General features: G+C 35.5%; 1 protein-coding gene and 1 long non-coding RNA gene across 2 annotated transcripts in view; one reads left to right on the top strand and one right to left on the bottom strand.

The window, feature by feature from the left end:
- LOC136350598 (tyrosine-protein kinase Dnt-like) overlaps positions 1–13,151 on the bottom strand; it is a 65,342-nt gene that overhangs the window by 5,424 nt on the left and 46,767 nt on the right. The window contains exons 5-11 of the mRNA XM_066302485.1: positions 9,324–9,489; positions 8,353–8,578; positions 6,692–6,857; positions 3,669–3,828; positions 3,474–3,620; positions 3,249–3,408; positions 621–757 (exon numbers count right to left, since the gene is read on the bottom strand). Coding sequence (XP_066158582.1) covers positions 621–757; positions 3,249–3,408; positions 3,474–3,620; positions 3,669–3,828; positions 6,692–6,857; positions 8,353–8,578; positions 9,324–9,489 — 1,162 coding nt within the window. The remainder of the gene's footprint in view (positions 1–620; positions 758–3,248; positions 3,409–3,473; positions 3,621–3,668; positions 3,829–6,691; positions 6,858–8,352; positions 8,579–9,323; positions 9,490–13,151) is intronic.
- Positions 2,636–3,208, top strand: LOC136350606 (uncharacterized). The gene is made up of 3 exons (XR_010734180.1): positions 2,636–2,744; positions 2,805–3,007; positions 3,080–3,208. It is a non-coding gene; the product is annotated as an uncharacterized lncRNA (long non-coding RNA).

Genomic DNA, 13,151 nt, shown 5'->3' with positions numbered 1-13,151 from the left:
ATAATTTTAATATTGTTTGCATATTTTAAATTGGTATTATGTGAGAATGAAAACGAAAGTAGTGACGATCGGACCGAAAGTGAAAACGTGACATAATATCTCGATCTTGGCTCGGTTGAACTACTTAAATACTGAGAAAACAGTATTGGTTTTATAAAGCGTTTTGTATTTGGTATCTCTCTGGGGGATCTTTCAAATAAGGCAGTAAAATTTCGTAAAAGTGAGATAAAATGCCAGGGAAATGGGCACACGTATGCCCAATTTCCTGCAGCTAAAACCTCATAATGGGAAGTATTCTTAGTTGATCCAGTTTCTTTCTGTTGCCCACTGAATTACATAATCTTTATGTAGGTCCTCGTTCTGCGCCAACAGATTTAACTTTTAAAAATCATCTGAAAGGGAAGAAATTGTGTAACTCAAAGCTGATGTCATTTCCCACGGCTATCTTTTACTCTGCATGTACCTACACTTCTCTATTTCGAATTAACCTTGAAATAATTCATCGGAAATAATGTTTAGTTCATTTCAGACAGATGGTAATGAAATTTTTATTATATGAAACGTAGTAACATAAAACGAAAGCAATTATGATTCAGAAAATATGCGAATTAATTACTTACAGCTCGTCTGGACATCCTAAAGGCTGTCCTAATCTGTAACCAGTTCTCAGGTGAGTGGACATTTCAAATGGGTCGATGTCTGCATAAGGCTGTTGGCACATTGTGGAGAGTTCCCACAGGACTACCCCAAATGACCACTGGAATTGCAAGAAGATCAGTTTTAACGCACAATAAAGCTGTAGCTCTTGCCTTGAAATTTTCATTGGTAGCATTAAGTGTTTTGCATCTATCCAAGGATAGGGGAGATTCATGAGTTTCGCAACGAAATTAACAATGAAAAAGTGGAAATTGGTTGGGAAAATAAAGTTTTTCCGAAAAAAAAATTTGCCACAATTTATGCACTTTTACAGGATTCTTTTTCTGCATCTTCTCAATTCTTTTATGATGCACCCAGTACCGACCTTCTGGGGGAGTGAGGTCGGACGATGTCCCAGGGCGGTAGAACAGGAGGAGAACTTCCTGATCGGCAGTTTTTCTTGGGGCAGGGGATTCATAATTTCGCCTAGAGCACCGCACTCCCTAAGGCGGACCCTGGATGCATCACAGCTTCTATTCCGCTAGAAGAATTTTTGAAAAAATGGAAAAGGTGGTAGATTTCATTTATTTCATCGAGGGGCCAGTCAAATAAAACATATAATGTTTCTGTTTCTATTGCCCATTCCTCCTGATCCAGGCATCTAATATTGAGACAAAGACAAACGATTCCGAGTTTTGCCAATGAAAAGTGTAATCGATTCCAAATATTTCAAGTCTTTTCGGCCCTTCAGGGAGGATCGAACTGAGATGCCGCGGAATGAGGGGAATGTGGACGAAGAAGAAAATTAACCCCCTTCTAAAATCTTAATTCTGTACCCTCCTCCACTTTTCTAATTGAAATTTCTAACATTAAAAAGTCTACTTTTTATGTTGTTTTCAAGTCAAATTTGATATCAGATATTCAATGGACTGGTTAATGTCTTCATTTATACGATTTAGCAACCATATATTTCAAGATATTGGTGGGAACTATATAAAAGTGGACAATTCTAGATCTTTAATGTCAGAAAGTTTTTTTTGGTGACCCACAGGATTCGCTTGGTATTTAACCATCATTTTAGAATCGCCTCTCATTTATTGGACTATACGAAAGTGACCTTTTTCGACGTAATCTTTATTCTTTGTGACGGCTCATGCCATCAGTGTCCCTTCTCATCATTTAGAAGCTTCTTCAATATTGGTCTTTGTGGTGAATTTGTCTATCAATCATTAAATCTATAATTTATCATCAAACCTGACTTTCTATTGGTAACCAGTTGTTGACTCGGCTTTTTTTTATAAAATACGAGGACAGGCTAAGAAATACCTGATTTACCACTTGAAAAAAAACATTAGAAAATATTAAATTATTTTTCGACATAGTCTCCTTTGAGGTTGACACACTTTTCCTAATAATATTCTATACTTTGTTAATAGTAAGAAGCTTAGGAAATTTGAAAATAGGCATCAACATCACCTTTTCATTATTGGCAAATCGCTTACAACCGAGACATTTTTTCCGGTCTGAAAAAAAAATCTGAAAGGGCTAAATCAGGTGAATAGGGTGGGCAATGGAGAAGTATGAAACCAAGTTGATTGATTTAATTCCTTCGCTCAATCACTACAATAAATTTCTATAACCTACTCTGTTTATTGTTTTTCCTTAAAAGAGATAGTCGATAAAAATGATCGCACGTGCATTCCGAAAAACCGATGCCATCACCTTTCCTGCAGATGAAACGATTTTCGTATTCTTTGGAGCCGATTTTCCCTTTAAATTCATTGTTTCGAATAATAGCTGATATTGGCAAATTGTTTACAAAAAAATCACCATCTATATGTTAGATCGGGTGCTTCTAGGATTATCCTCATTAATACCGATTTTGATAGCATAAACTTTGGTAGGGTTGAATATTTATTTTCCCTTGATATTAACATAGTACTCAAAGTCCGTCTCTGTAGAATGGTACCTATTATAGCAAGTTACCTTTAAGCCGTCGCCCAATTTTACCTCTCGCCTGTCGTTGTCGGCGATAGTGGGCATTTTACATCCGCATTGCTTTCGGGCATTTGATATTCAAAGAGTTGATTGCTACTTGGAATTCTGAGGTTTGTAGACTAGCCAATGTTAAATTGTATGGTACCCATTATTAAATGTTTTTTTTCTAGCGGAGCTATAAAAGGAATTTACAATCCGAGATCATTCTAGCATGCAACTGGTTTTGGTTAAAAGGTAAATATCACAACCGAAATGCCAAGAAAAAATTAATTCACGAGGAAGTGAAGAAATGATATTCGAGAATGGAATCAACAAAGTAAATGAAATATTTAGTCGGCCTCCGGACGGACTGCCTATTTTAGGTGTGAATAAGGTATGATTCAAGGTTATCAAGGTGAATAAACTTGGTTACAAAGAATCAAATAACGCCTCGTCTATTTTTTAGATCTTCTCCATCTGCAGAAACCCAGAGAAATAATTTTCGAGGTCGAACAAACTCAAGCTTAGATTTAAAACTCGTTCCGATAGTCGGTATATCGCTACTTAATTATGACACTTGATTGAATTTATGCAAAATGAATTGATTGCCTGGGGTTAGACTGACCATTACTTACCACGTCCGTCTGAAAAGTCCACTGGTCGTACACCAGACTCTCCAGAGCCATCCATTTGATGGGCTTGCTTTCCTTGTCCCCAATGCAAAAGTAGTCGTTGGGGAAGAGGTCCCTTGACATGCAGTTATCTGTGATTTTAACATCAAACTTCTCCCCAACTCTGAAGGAACATAGAAAAATATTTTTCAGATACATATCAGATCAAAAAAAACTAACTAAACTTACACAGCGTTTCTTGCAGCCATGTCTTTCAGACATATGTTCTTGCTGTGAAGATACATAAGGCCTAGAAGTATTTGAATTGCCATATCAACTAGGATTTGCGTTGAGACTATAGTATTGTCTTTTCTTTGTCGGCAGTTTACAAGGAACCTGCAATGAATTTGATAAGAAAAATGCTTGGTAATATCATGCAGGCACCTTTTTAAGTTTCCTCTACTTGCATAAGGATACACAAGTAAGGGCTTGGTGGGATTGTCCATGTTCACACATAAGACGTTTAAGATGTTTTTGTGGTCCATTTCGAACATCATTGTTCCCTCTGCCAAAAATAAATTTAACAACCTCTTGGAGACCGTATCTGTAAAAATAAAAAGATTTTATGGTCTACCAAACCAAAATGTCAGCTGGGGCATTCTTCTAAAACTGTTATGACCAAGAACGCATGTTAACCCTAAGGTTAAGAAAGAATAGCGTAAGATAGAGATGATTAATTTTACTCAGCAATAGAATTCCGCTTGCTTAGGTGGCTTTAGACAGCTGTAATTTCTCGGTTAAAGAAAAAATATTTTTATGGAGAATACCCCCTCGTTTGAACATACTGCATATTAAAAGCTTTTATGTGAATCGCTGTCCAAGGTTGGAAGGTGCTAATTCCGTGGAAATGCCCTAGAACTTTTATAGATTTCGAAAAGTGACAAAAAATCCCCGGTTCCATAATGGTATTCATTTATCAAAATGAAAGTAAAGTTGACTTTATAGCCAGGGACACGTCGATGTTTTACGATGGTCGAATCGTAAAGTCTGAACGATAGTTGTAATAAAATCGTCACGAAACAACCAAAATGAGTTCTAACTAAAATGGTAACATTAATTAAGGAGGAACTTTAGCACAAAGGCACATGCACCAACTTGTGCTTTAATTTTGTTATTAGACAAATTAGCAGCAATGAGAATTGGAAAACAAGATTTACATACTCCGATCTTCCAATTAATGGAGAGTTAAAAGTTAGTAAGCTCCACTCGGTAGCTTGGGGTGTTATAATTTCTAGAACTATTTGGAAAGGTTTATTAATTTCTCGTTATATAAGTGATAAAATTGAGAACTTTGGGCTTTATCTGCAATTTATAGGAGCAGATGCATGAGTTAATCTGTATTAAATAACTTTGTGCTTTTATTGATAGTCTATGAGCTCAATATAAAACTCGTAATTCCCTAATAACTAATTTTAAGGTGAATAGAGATTTTCCTCGGCTGTAAAAGTATCGATTTAAGTAAGCACGGCATCTTAGATGAAACTGAATTGTGAACGCAATATACATACGTATATGTTTAGTTCGCCAATATATCAAGATTACGAAGTCGTTGTCGTGAGTTTAGGGATGAATATTGGAGTTAAAAACATGATTGAGGTCTAAGAAACACTTCACAGATATCTGCTATTTAAGTTATATATAAGAACCTATGATGATTGAAAAAGCAGGAATATAACTGTTTTCATTTTACATATTCACAGACTAAGAAAAAATTCTTAGACTAAATGCCGGGAGGGGTATCAGCCCTCAGAGTACTTATTTCTGTTGGTCCCATTCTTAGAACTAAACATATTAAATGTTTCCCAACTGACAAAATTAATTTCTCAATTTTCAAGACTTTATTGATTGGCAAGTCTGATTAACTAATTAAACATCCCTTCGGCGTATCGTAAAGTTTTGTATTAGTTTTGAAGTTCATGACATTTTTCAGTATTTTTATCATTTAATCCTGTTTGTGCACTTTTTATAATTCAGGAGTGGATAATCACAGGACAAATGATCTTAGCAACCGCTCGTTCCCGATCCCGAGATGTTTGTTGTTTGTCTACACCTCAGTTTTGCCCTTGAAAGTCTTAACTAGAATTGGAATTCTGGTTTTTGAGTTATTTTATGCATAGAACAACTTTCTTCTCGGCAGGCAAACATTGGCTTTATTCACTTGAAAAACGTGATAACCAGATACTTAGATTTAGCCCTTCATGGCTTTTTTAAACAAATCTGTTTATAAAAAGCTCTTTTATGAACATGCATCTATTGTAAGTTAGCATATAAATGTTGAGTATCTCTGTAAGTAAAAGGAACTACAATATATCTAATCTCCAAATTCTAAAGCAACGTAAAAGTTATTTAGCAAATTCGCATTACTTAATCTCAGTAACATATATTCCTCTTAACTCTTCTGAAAACTTCTTTGGACTGTTTAATTTTTTTTTCTTTCATAAATGCTTCATTTCAATGTTAAACATAAAATTAACGAGCATAGAAAAATTTCTGGATAATATGGTGAATTAAGAGTTTTGCGCACGTTGGCTACACAGAACAGACTTTATGAGGAGGTAAGTTTGGGCGGCGATTCAGGGCGACAGACCAGAAAGGGCGGCGGGCTATCCTGGTCGGTCGTTTTTCTTGGAGGTAGAGGAGCGGCGATTAAAAAGTTTTCCCAACTTGATAATACCTGCGTTGGTTTTACATCTTAGACCATGATGTGAAATTTATAAGAAGAATGTCATATATGAATCATCGTGACTTAAATCAGTTTTTGGGTAGATTAAACTTGTTTAACATATACGGAACCTCGCAAAAGAGTGAAAAAATATGAGGGTTTCTAAATCGGAATAAAGATGGCTTCTTTATTAGGTCGGAGTGCATGGGAAAACTCGGCGTTGGGAAACTCTTCAATAGAATTTTCTATTTTCGCCTCAATGCCTCTAAATGAATACAACAGTCTTCTTCTTCAAGTATTATTTAAAATAGGCAAACATTACGAATCTACGTTACGAATCGCATCTTACTCTACCGATTGATAAAACAGCACAGTATAATTTCAGTTAGAAGATTTTGAAGAAGGGGCGATTTGGCCCCTTAAAATGATTTGTAACATATTTCTCTTTTTCTACAACAAAAAATGTTTCTTTTGTAGAATATTAATTTTTCAATATAATTTTGAGATCAAGATTATATTACTGTATCTAGACCTATAGTAAAATCTAATAAAATATCAATGGCATCATTAGAGAATTTTGACGTTTTTAATGAGATTTTTAATGTATCATAAGGACCATTTTCCTGGAAAATTCTATAAGTAATTTCAGGCAAGTTGCTAGCTCTAGGTAATAGTCAACTTCATTGACGGAACGGAATGCAAAATTACGTCAATTAAAAACTATCGATATGAACTTGTGACTTACCTTTAGTAGTCTTGATTGAAACAGTCTTTTCATGATACTTTCCCGTGTATATTTTCCCAAAAATTCCTTCATCTTGTAGGGTATCTATTACTATAGAGGATCGAGGAACTGTAAGGCTGGAGATCCTTTTGGTCGGATCTGTGAGCCTTGGGTCTCCAAGAGACACCTGTGAAGAAAAATACAAAAGATCATTATCCCTTATTTGCATTTAGAAATTTATTGGAGTCTGAGTGAATTTGGATTATTTCATGAAATTACCAATTACGTAACCGCCAACGCGAAACAACTGGCCAAAGAAGATAAGAGCAAACTAAAAGGTACAATTACATCCTCTGTGTAGCCATTAACGGGGAAAAGCAATTAATTCCGGAGTCCCTTAAATATAATCCGTATTGCAGTGTCTGATTGATTTCACACAAATCTAAGGGTGCTCTTATGTGAAAACAGATAAGCCGTACACAAGAGGGAAATTTAATGTCTAAAGTAAATACTATTGCGAAATTCCCAAGGGGTTTAATATGGCGGACTGCTGCGTCATTCGCTGGCTATCTACTACCGAATGCCTGTTCTCATTTTGATGTCTATGGGGGTGGCTCAAGGGCATTTAGATTATTTGAAGGGTCGTTAGAGCTCCACAATATCCCTCACAAAATCATTAACATCCAGGTGTATCGCCGATTGATCCATTCTAATTTAAATTCCATTACTTTTAAATTTTAATTCCGACACCAAACTCAAACAGAATCACTTCAAAGTAAACATCTAGATTGAATTTTGTGCTCCTAAAAAGCGGACTGCAAGTTCACCCTAAAAGCAGACACAATTTCCTGCATGTTCGTATTGACGACACCTGACGTCATTGCCACTTTCGCCGACTCTATCGCAACACTGAATAGAGCTATTATCAAAAACTCAATCTCTGTTTAATTGTTTGCGGCCAGGACAGGACGGGGACATCATATCTAATTCGGAATTGCATTGTTAATCGGTGCCAGAGTGGAAGAGACAGGCCAACACTTCGGTTCTTTTCAGTTTTGCCAATATTGCTAGGGGATGAAGTGAGTGTTTGAAGTCTGAAACCGAGGGTGCGCTCTGCCTGTTTAATCTATTTTACTGCAAATTGTAATTTTGGCGGAAACGAAACGTTTTAGTCTCGTTTTTGTAATCTGAGACGGATGAGGAGATGCGGACAAAATACAAGAAAACGTAAAGGGTACATTCAAAACAAGGAACTTAATTTGTCCGTTTTACCAATTTGCAAACAATTTCAAATATTTTCTATATTGTACTTGTCAGTTCTCAGTTTGTAACCCAAACCAGCGAAAGAAAATTACGCTTCGAACCCCCAGTTTTAAGATCTGAAATCACGGTTTTATATGGAATTTTCAAATCTGACTGTCGAATTTCACGTCCAAATTCACATTCAAGTATTCCAATTAACTACCACTAAAAATTAGAATGAGAAAAGGTATCTCCAGGTTCAAAATTCGAGTTCCAAGTTATAACAAAACAAACTGGTTTCAGCATGAACATTTATTCAAAACCTTTCTCAGAAATGTGCGTACTGATTTTTGCTTGAGATTACTCTCTCTTTCAGGAATGCCAATTATTTCAGTTTTATAGATCTAAATCATAATTTCCATCCCCATGTCAATTCTTACCTGAGAAATTAACATAACTTGTGAAGAAGCATAATAAGACACCCTGTAATTGCTATTATTTTCTGAATGGCGGCAACAATCGCTTGTGGCGTAAGGGGCGGGTGAGGGTGGATTTTTCTGCAAGTCGTCAATAGTTGCATAACTGCCACTGCCAATACTCGGGGGGCGCCCGAACCCCGGTCGCAGGAACATGTGGGGAGTGCTGTCATACAGGGCTGTCATGTATCTGGAAGAGAGAGGGTTTATTTGTTAAGGGTTTAAAGAATATTAAACTTCCTGAGATGGAACAAGGGGAGATTTCAAACTTAGGGTGGTTTTAGAACATTTTTTCTTGATTTGGGATGGGGCTAATCGCATTTGGATGCGTCTCTATCTGTAGAGGAATTAACGGTTATAATTCGAGAGGATATGATTCACCTTTTTTATCCCGCGATGTTCAGGCTCACGTTAAAAATTCGAACTTGAAGGACCCTGCACAAAAGAGCGTTCGACAACAAATGGATGTGATGTGTGATATTTAAAGCCCCAAATTTTTAGCGATAATTAGCTTAGTTGAAAAGTGTGAATATGTGAATGCCGAACCTAGTTTCTGCTAGAATTAAATTTAGTCCCATAGACAAATTATTCGATACTTACGTGACACCCTTTATTATGTCAGGATTATGAGGGAGTTATAAATTCATGGGAAGCATCGCAGTTATTTAGGATGCCAGGGAAGGAAGAGATATTATGTAGGGTTTATTCTTTTATATCTAAGCTTAGCAGCCAAACTTTAGTAATTTCTTTTGGTTAAACCTACGCTTAAATCTATACTTGGAAAAATGGGTAATTTATTCTATTAAAAGACAAAATTTGATGGCGAAGAGAATAGAAATTCGTGCCTGCAAATCCCCAGGGTCGATGAATCGATAAAAAAAAAATTAATTGGTAACCCGAGCTCGTTATGTTATTAAAGGAGAAATGGCACTTACGTGTGTTCCTGTTCCCTTTTTTTCCTCTTGATGAAATAAGCTGAAGTTATGACCACAAACAAGGCCAATGTAATCAGGGTTAAAACACAAGCGACGGCAAAGTCTGATGAACTTCCGAAATAACTGGGGTTTAACCGGATGGACTCGTTCTGTGTATTCCCAATACCTGGAAAAACAAATTGCAACTCCAAATGAGAATGTACGTTCACGACGGGTTTGCTTCGTTATTTGGTCCAAATATTGCGGTTTAATATACTCTGTCCGGCTGATACAGCATAAAAGGACAATCTTAATGAAAGTAGTGTTCTTTATGTTGTCTTTAATTTCGTGTGGTTTGTTAAGTTTGTTGATTTTACACGTTCAGCACACGAGTGGATATTAAATCACTTGTGCGGCAATACATTCCTATTTAAGGTCACAAGGTGAGGCTAAAAGCCCTTCCTTAACAGTTCTAGGAAACAATACAGGGTGAGTATTTTTTCTGGCATAATGAAAGAATCTTCGAAACTAAAAGAGACCTAAGATCAGGTAAAAGGGGAAAGATTTGCAGTTTCGTGAGCTGAGTTTAGAGCGAAATCTAAAGTTTTAAAAAAAGTCAAGCATTATGAGATATTTATGGAAAACCAAAATAAGTGAAAAAAACTAAAATGTAGTCCGTTTATTGTCGATGGTGTTAAAAATGTGTAAATGTAAAAGTTGTAGACAATTGTTTTGCATATATGACAAAATACATAACTTTTTTTATAGTGGTCGTTTTCGAGATATTATACAAACATACGTTTTTTTTAAATTGAGACTATATTAAAAAATCGGCCTATAAAATATAATTTTTCTCCTTTTTTATGATATAAGACTCGATATACTTATATTCAAAAGTGCCAAAATTAGAGCACTTTTAAATGTTTTATTTAATTTTTTTTCCTGTTGGGTTTGGAAAGACTAAAATTGACAATTAAATGTAGTGATAATTTGACAATTGCGCAAACATTTTAACATCCTGCCGTTTTTATTTAATTTATTGTACTTGATTTATATGTTTCTGTAGTTTAAAATAAATTTTTCTGACTTAGAAAAATGCAATATTTTTGAGTGTTACATTCAATAACATAAGAATATAGTGAGGGCTGCAAAATAGCATTTTTAGAAATATTTTCATCGCCAGCAGCCCGGTTTGTCTACTTTTAAGGTTGTATGATAACTTAGGGCAGTACGGTTCTTTTGTGAAACTAAAAGTACAAGAACGTAATAAAACTGATGAGTTAATAAATGTAATAAATTAATAAAAATGGCGAACTTTTTGGGCATTATTTATGATTGTTGATTATTTCCTTAGGTTCTTTTTACTAAACAATTGACATATTATCTAAATATAGAAGTTACAGTTGCAGAACTAACCTGAACTAACCTGATTTTGTATTGTTTTTAGTTTTGCAATTTAGTTAATATTTTTAACTTGAATACAAAATAATATTCAGGTGTTGGTATAAATACGGGTTGGCAACCGGTAACTGAGCTAAATTATTTTGTAGACGCACTTTTTAATATGGTTTCCATTAAAAAAAAAAAAATTAGTGCTACACCTCAGAAACGAAAATTTTTTAAAGAAAGTTATATGTTTATTCACATTTGCAGAACAACTATCTAAAACTTTTGGATTTACACATTTTTGATACCATCGCTAATAAAAAGACTACAGACGTTTTAGTTTCTTGATGAAATTTGGTTTTTCGTAAACATCTAGTAAGTATAACTTAAAAACAAAATCAAATATGGCTTTAAACTCAGCTCATAAAACTACAAAGTTTTCCCTGTTCAACCAACTCTCGATCTCTTTTACTTTCGAAGATCCGTGCATGAAAAGGAATTCGCCCTGTATATTCCCGCAGAATGTCCCAATAAGCGAAAGCAGCTCTAAGATTTCTGCGAAGTAAATTCCTGTTATGTTTATGTGTTGACATAGACCGTCTTAGATTGTGTTTGCAGGCCGATCCGAGTAGCCCAAAACACTCATTTAACCTAGATTAGCTTAACCTTAATCTCAAACTAAATTGGTTGTTGTTTGGCCATTGTGTTGGTGTCTAAGTTTGCCGTGGCCTCATATCGCCTTCTTTTAGTTGGGCTGCACGAGGAAATTGCGAAAATATATTGGCCCTCAGGAGAACATATCAAATTCAATATTCAATCTAGAAAACTCTACTGAATAAGACTTTTATAACTTCATCCTGCAAGTTCCCAGAGGAAGTTTATTTAAATTCTGCCTTTCAAGTGACACCTCATTCAGTTTACAGGAAAATAGAAGATATTCAGTTAAATCATGACACTTGAGGAATCAAGTGCTGTGCTCCGTTGCTGGGGCAATTTGATTCCGGAAAATGTTCAGGAAATGCTGGATAAATGGCGAAAAGCTCCATTGTTGCACAACGCGTTAACGATTAATAGCTAGAAACATGTATTTTCATATATATTTTGTCTCGCTTTCAGGTTCAACATTTTTGTTCCTTAATTATGAAGAATAAGAAAACTTTAGGAATCGCACTCTAAACAGCGTAGCGGAAATTAAGTTTCCAGAAGCTAGCTATGTAATTAATAGCCCTACTTTGCATTAATTCGAATTTTGAGTGCAAATATATTTCATAAACGTTTTTAAAAGCGGCTTTCAGGTCGAGAACCTCCCTCCTCTTTAAAAGGGCTTTACACACTAGCAAATCGTCGTTTAAATAGTTCTAAATAGCTCTATTGCAATTATCAACTTAAATTATTTGTTTAAATAATTAGTTAACAATAAAACTCGTTTCTCAATATTGCCATGAAATTGTTGCCGCATTCAAGCTTAAAATTTAAACAATCCCTGTGATGGGCTAAAAATAATTTGTTGAGTGGATGGAGCGCCTGCGTAGCTTCTGAGTCATCAACCGTGCTAGGACATAAATAATTGGAACTATCGTCAGTTTATATTGCATGCGATTTTCGTTCAACAATAAGAATTAAATTCGCCTGTCGATAAATATAGCATAATACACAAACTCAGTGAAAATAACTGGCAGCAAATAATGCGTACAGATCGGGCTCAGGCGTCCCTTCTGAGCTATATCCGTGGTGCAATGTAGCTGCGACGAGACTTTGCTAAGTAATATCATATTTTGAACCTTCGAGAAAATAAACCACATGCACTTAAGACAAATCACGACTACGTTTGGCGCATACTCAATAGAAAATTTTGATGAGACGGTATAAGTTCTTATATTGAGAAAGTAGATTAAATTAGCTATTGACGAAAATCGAATACGTGTGTTAGAGCTTTTGGCCACTTTCGAACTCATACTGTCCTGAACCGTAAATATTTAAGACTGCACGAAATTCCTATCAATTTTTACTGTCTTATGGAATAAACTTCCCTTAAAGGGCCTTATTTCATGCCCGATTGGCGTTAACTTCTCGTCGTTACTTAAAAATTTAATTCGCAATTTACTTTTCGAAGACGTATTTCCCCTGCTGGTAGCTGTATATTTTTATTTGAAACTTTCCAAGAAGGGCGCTTTTTTCATTTGACTGTGAGGTAGAGTCGAAGGAAATCAGAGCGATTCAATTTAGTGTTTAATCAGAGTTAATTACATTCCAATTATCGTGCTCCGACTGACCTCTACATGGCCAATGAGAGTTGTTTCAGGGAAAATCACGAAACGCTGCCAGGAATAATTGCCAGTAAAGCTTTCCGGCAACGGTACACTCAAAGATTAAGGACTCTTGCCCTCACGAAATTTGTCCCTGCGTCAAAATTGAAAAGGGTCCTTATAATTTCAATATTATCAAGGGAAGCGGCTTATAAAC

Source organism: Euwallacea fornicatus, chromosome 3 (genome assembly GCF_040115645.1).
Source record: "Euwallacea fornicatus isolate EFF26 chromosome 3, ASM4011564v1, whole genome shotgun sequence".
Taxonomy (NCBI): domain Eukaryota; kingdom Metazoa; phylum Arthropoda; class Insecta; order Coleoptera; family Curculionidae; genus Euwallacea; species Euwallacea fornicatus.
Note: the sequence above shows the minus strand (reverse complement) of the source record. Positions and strands in the feature narration are given on the sequence as shown.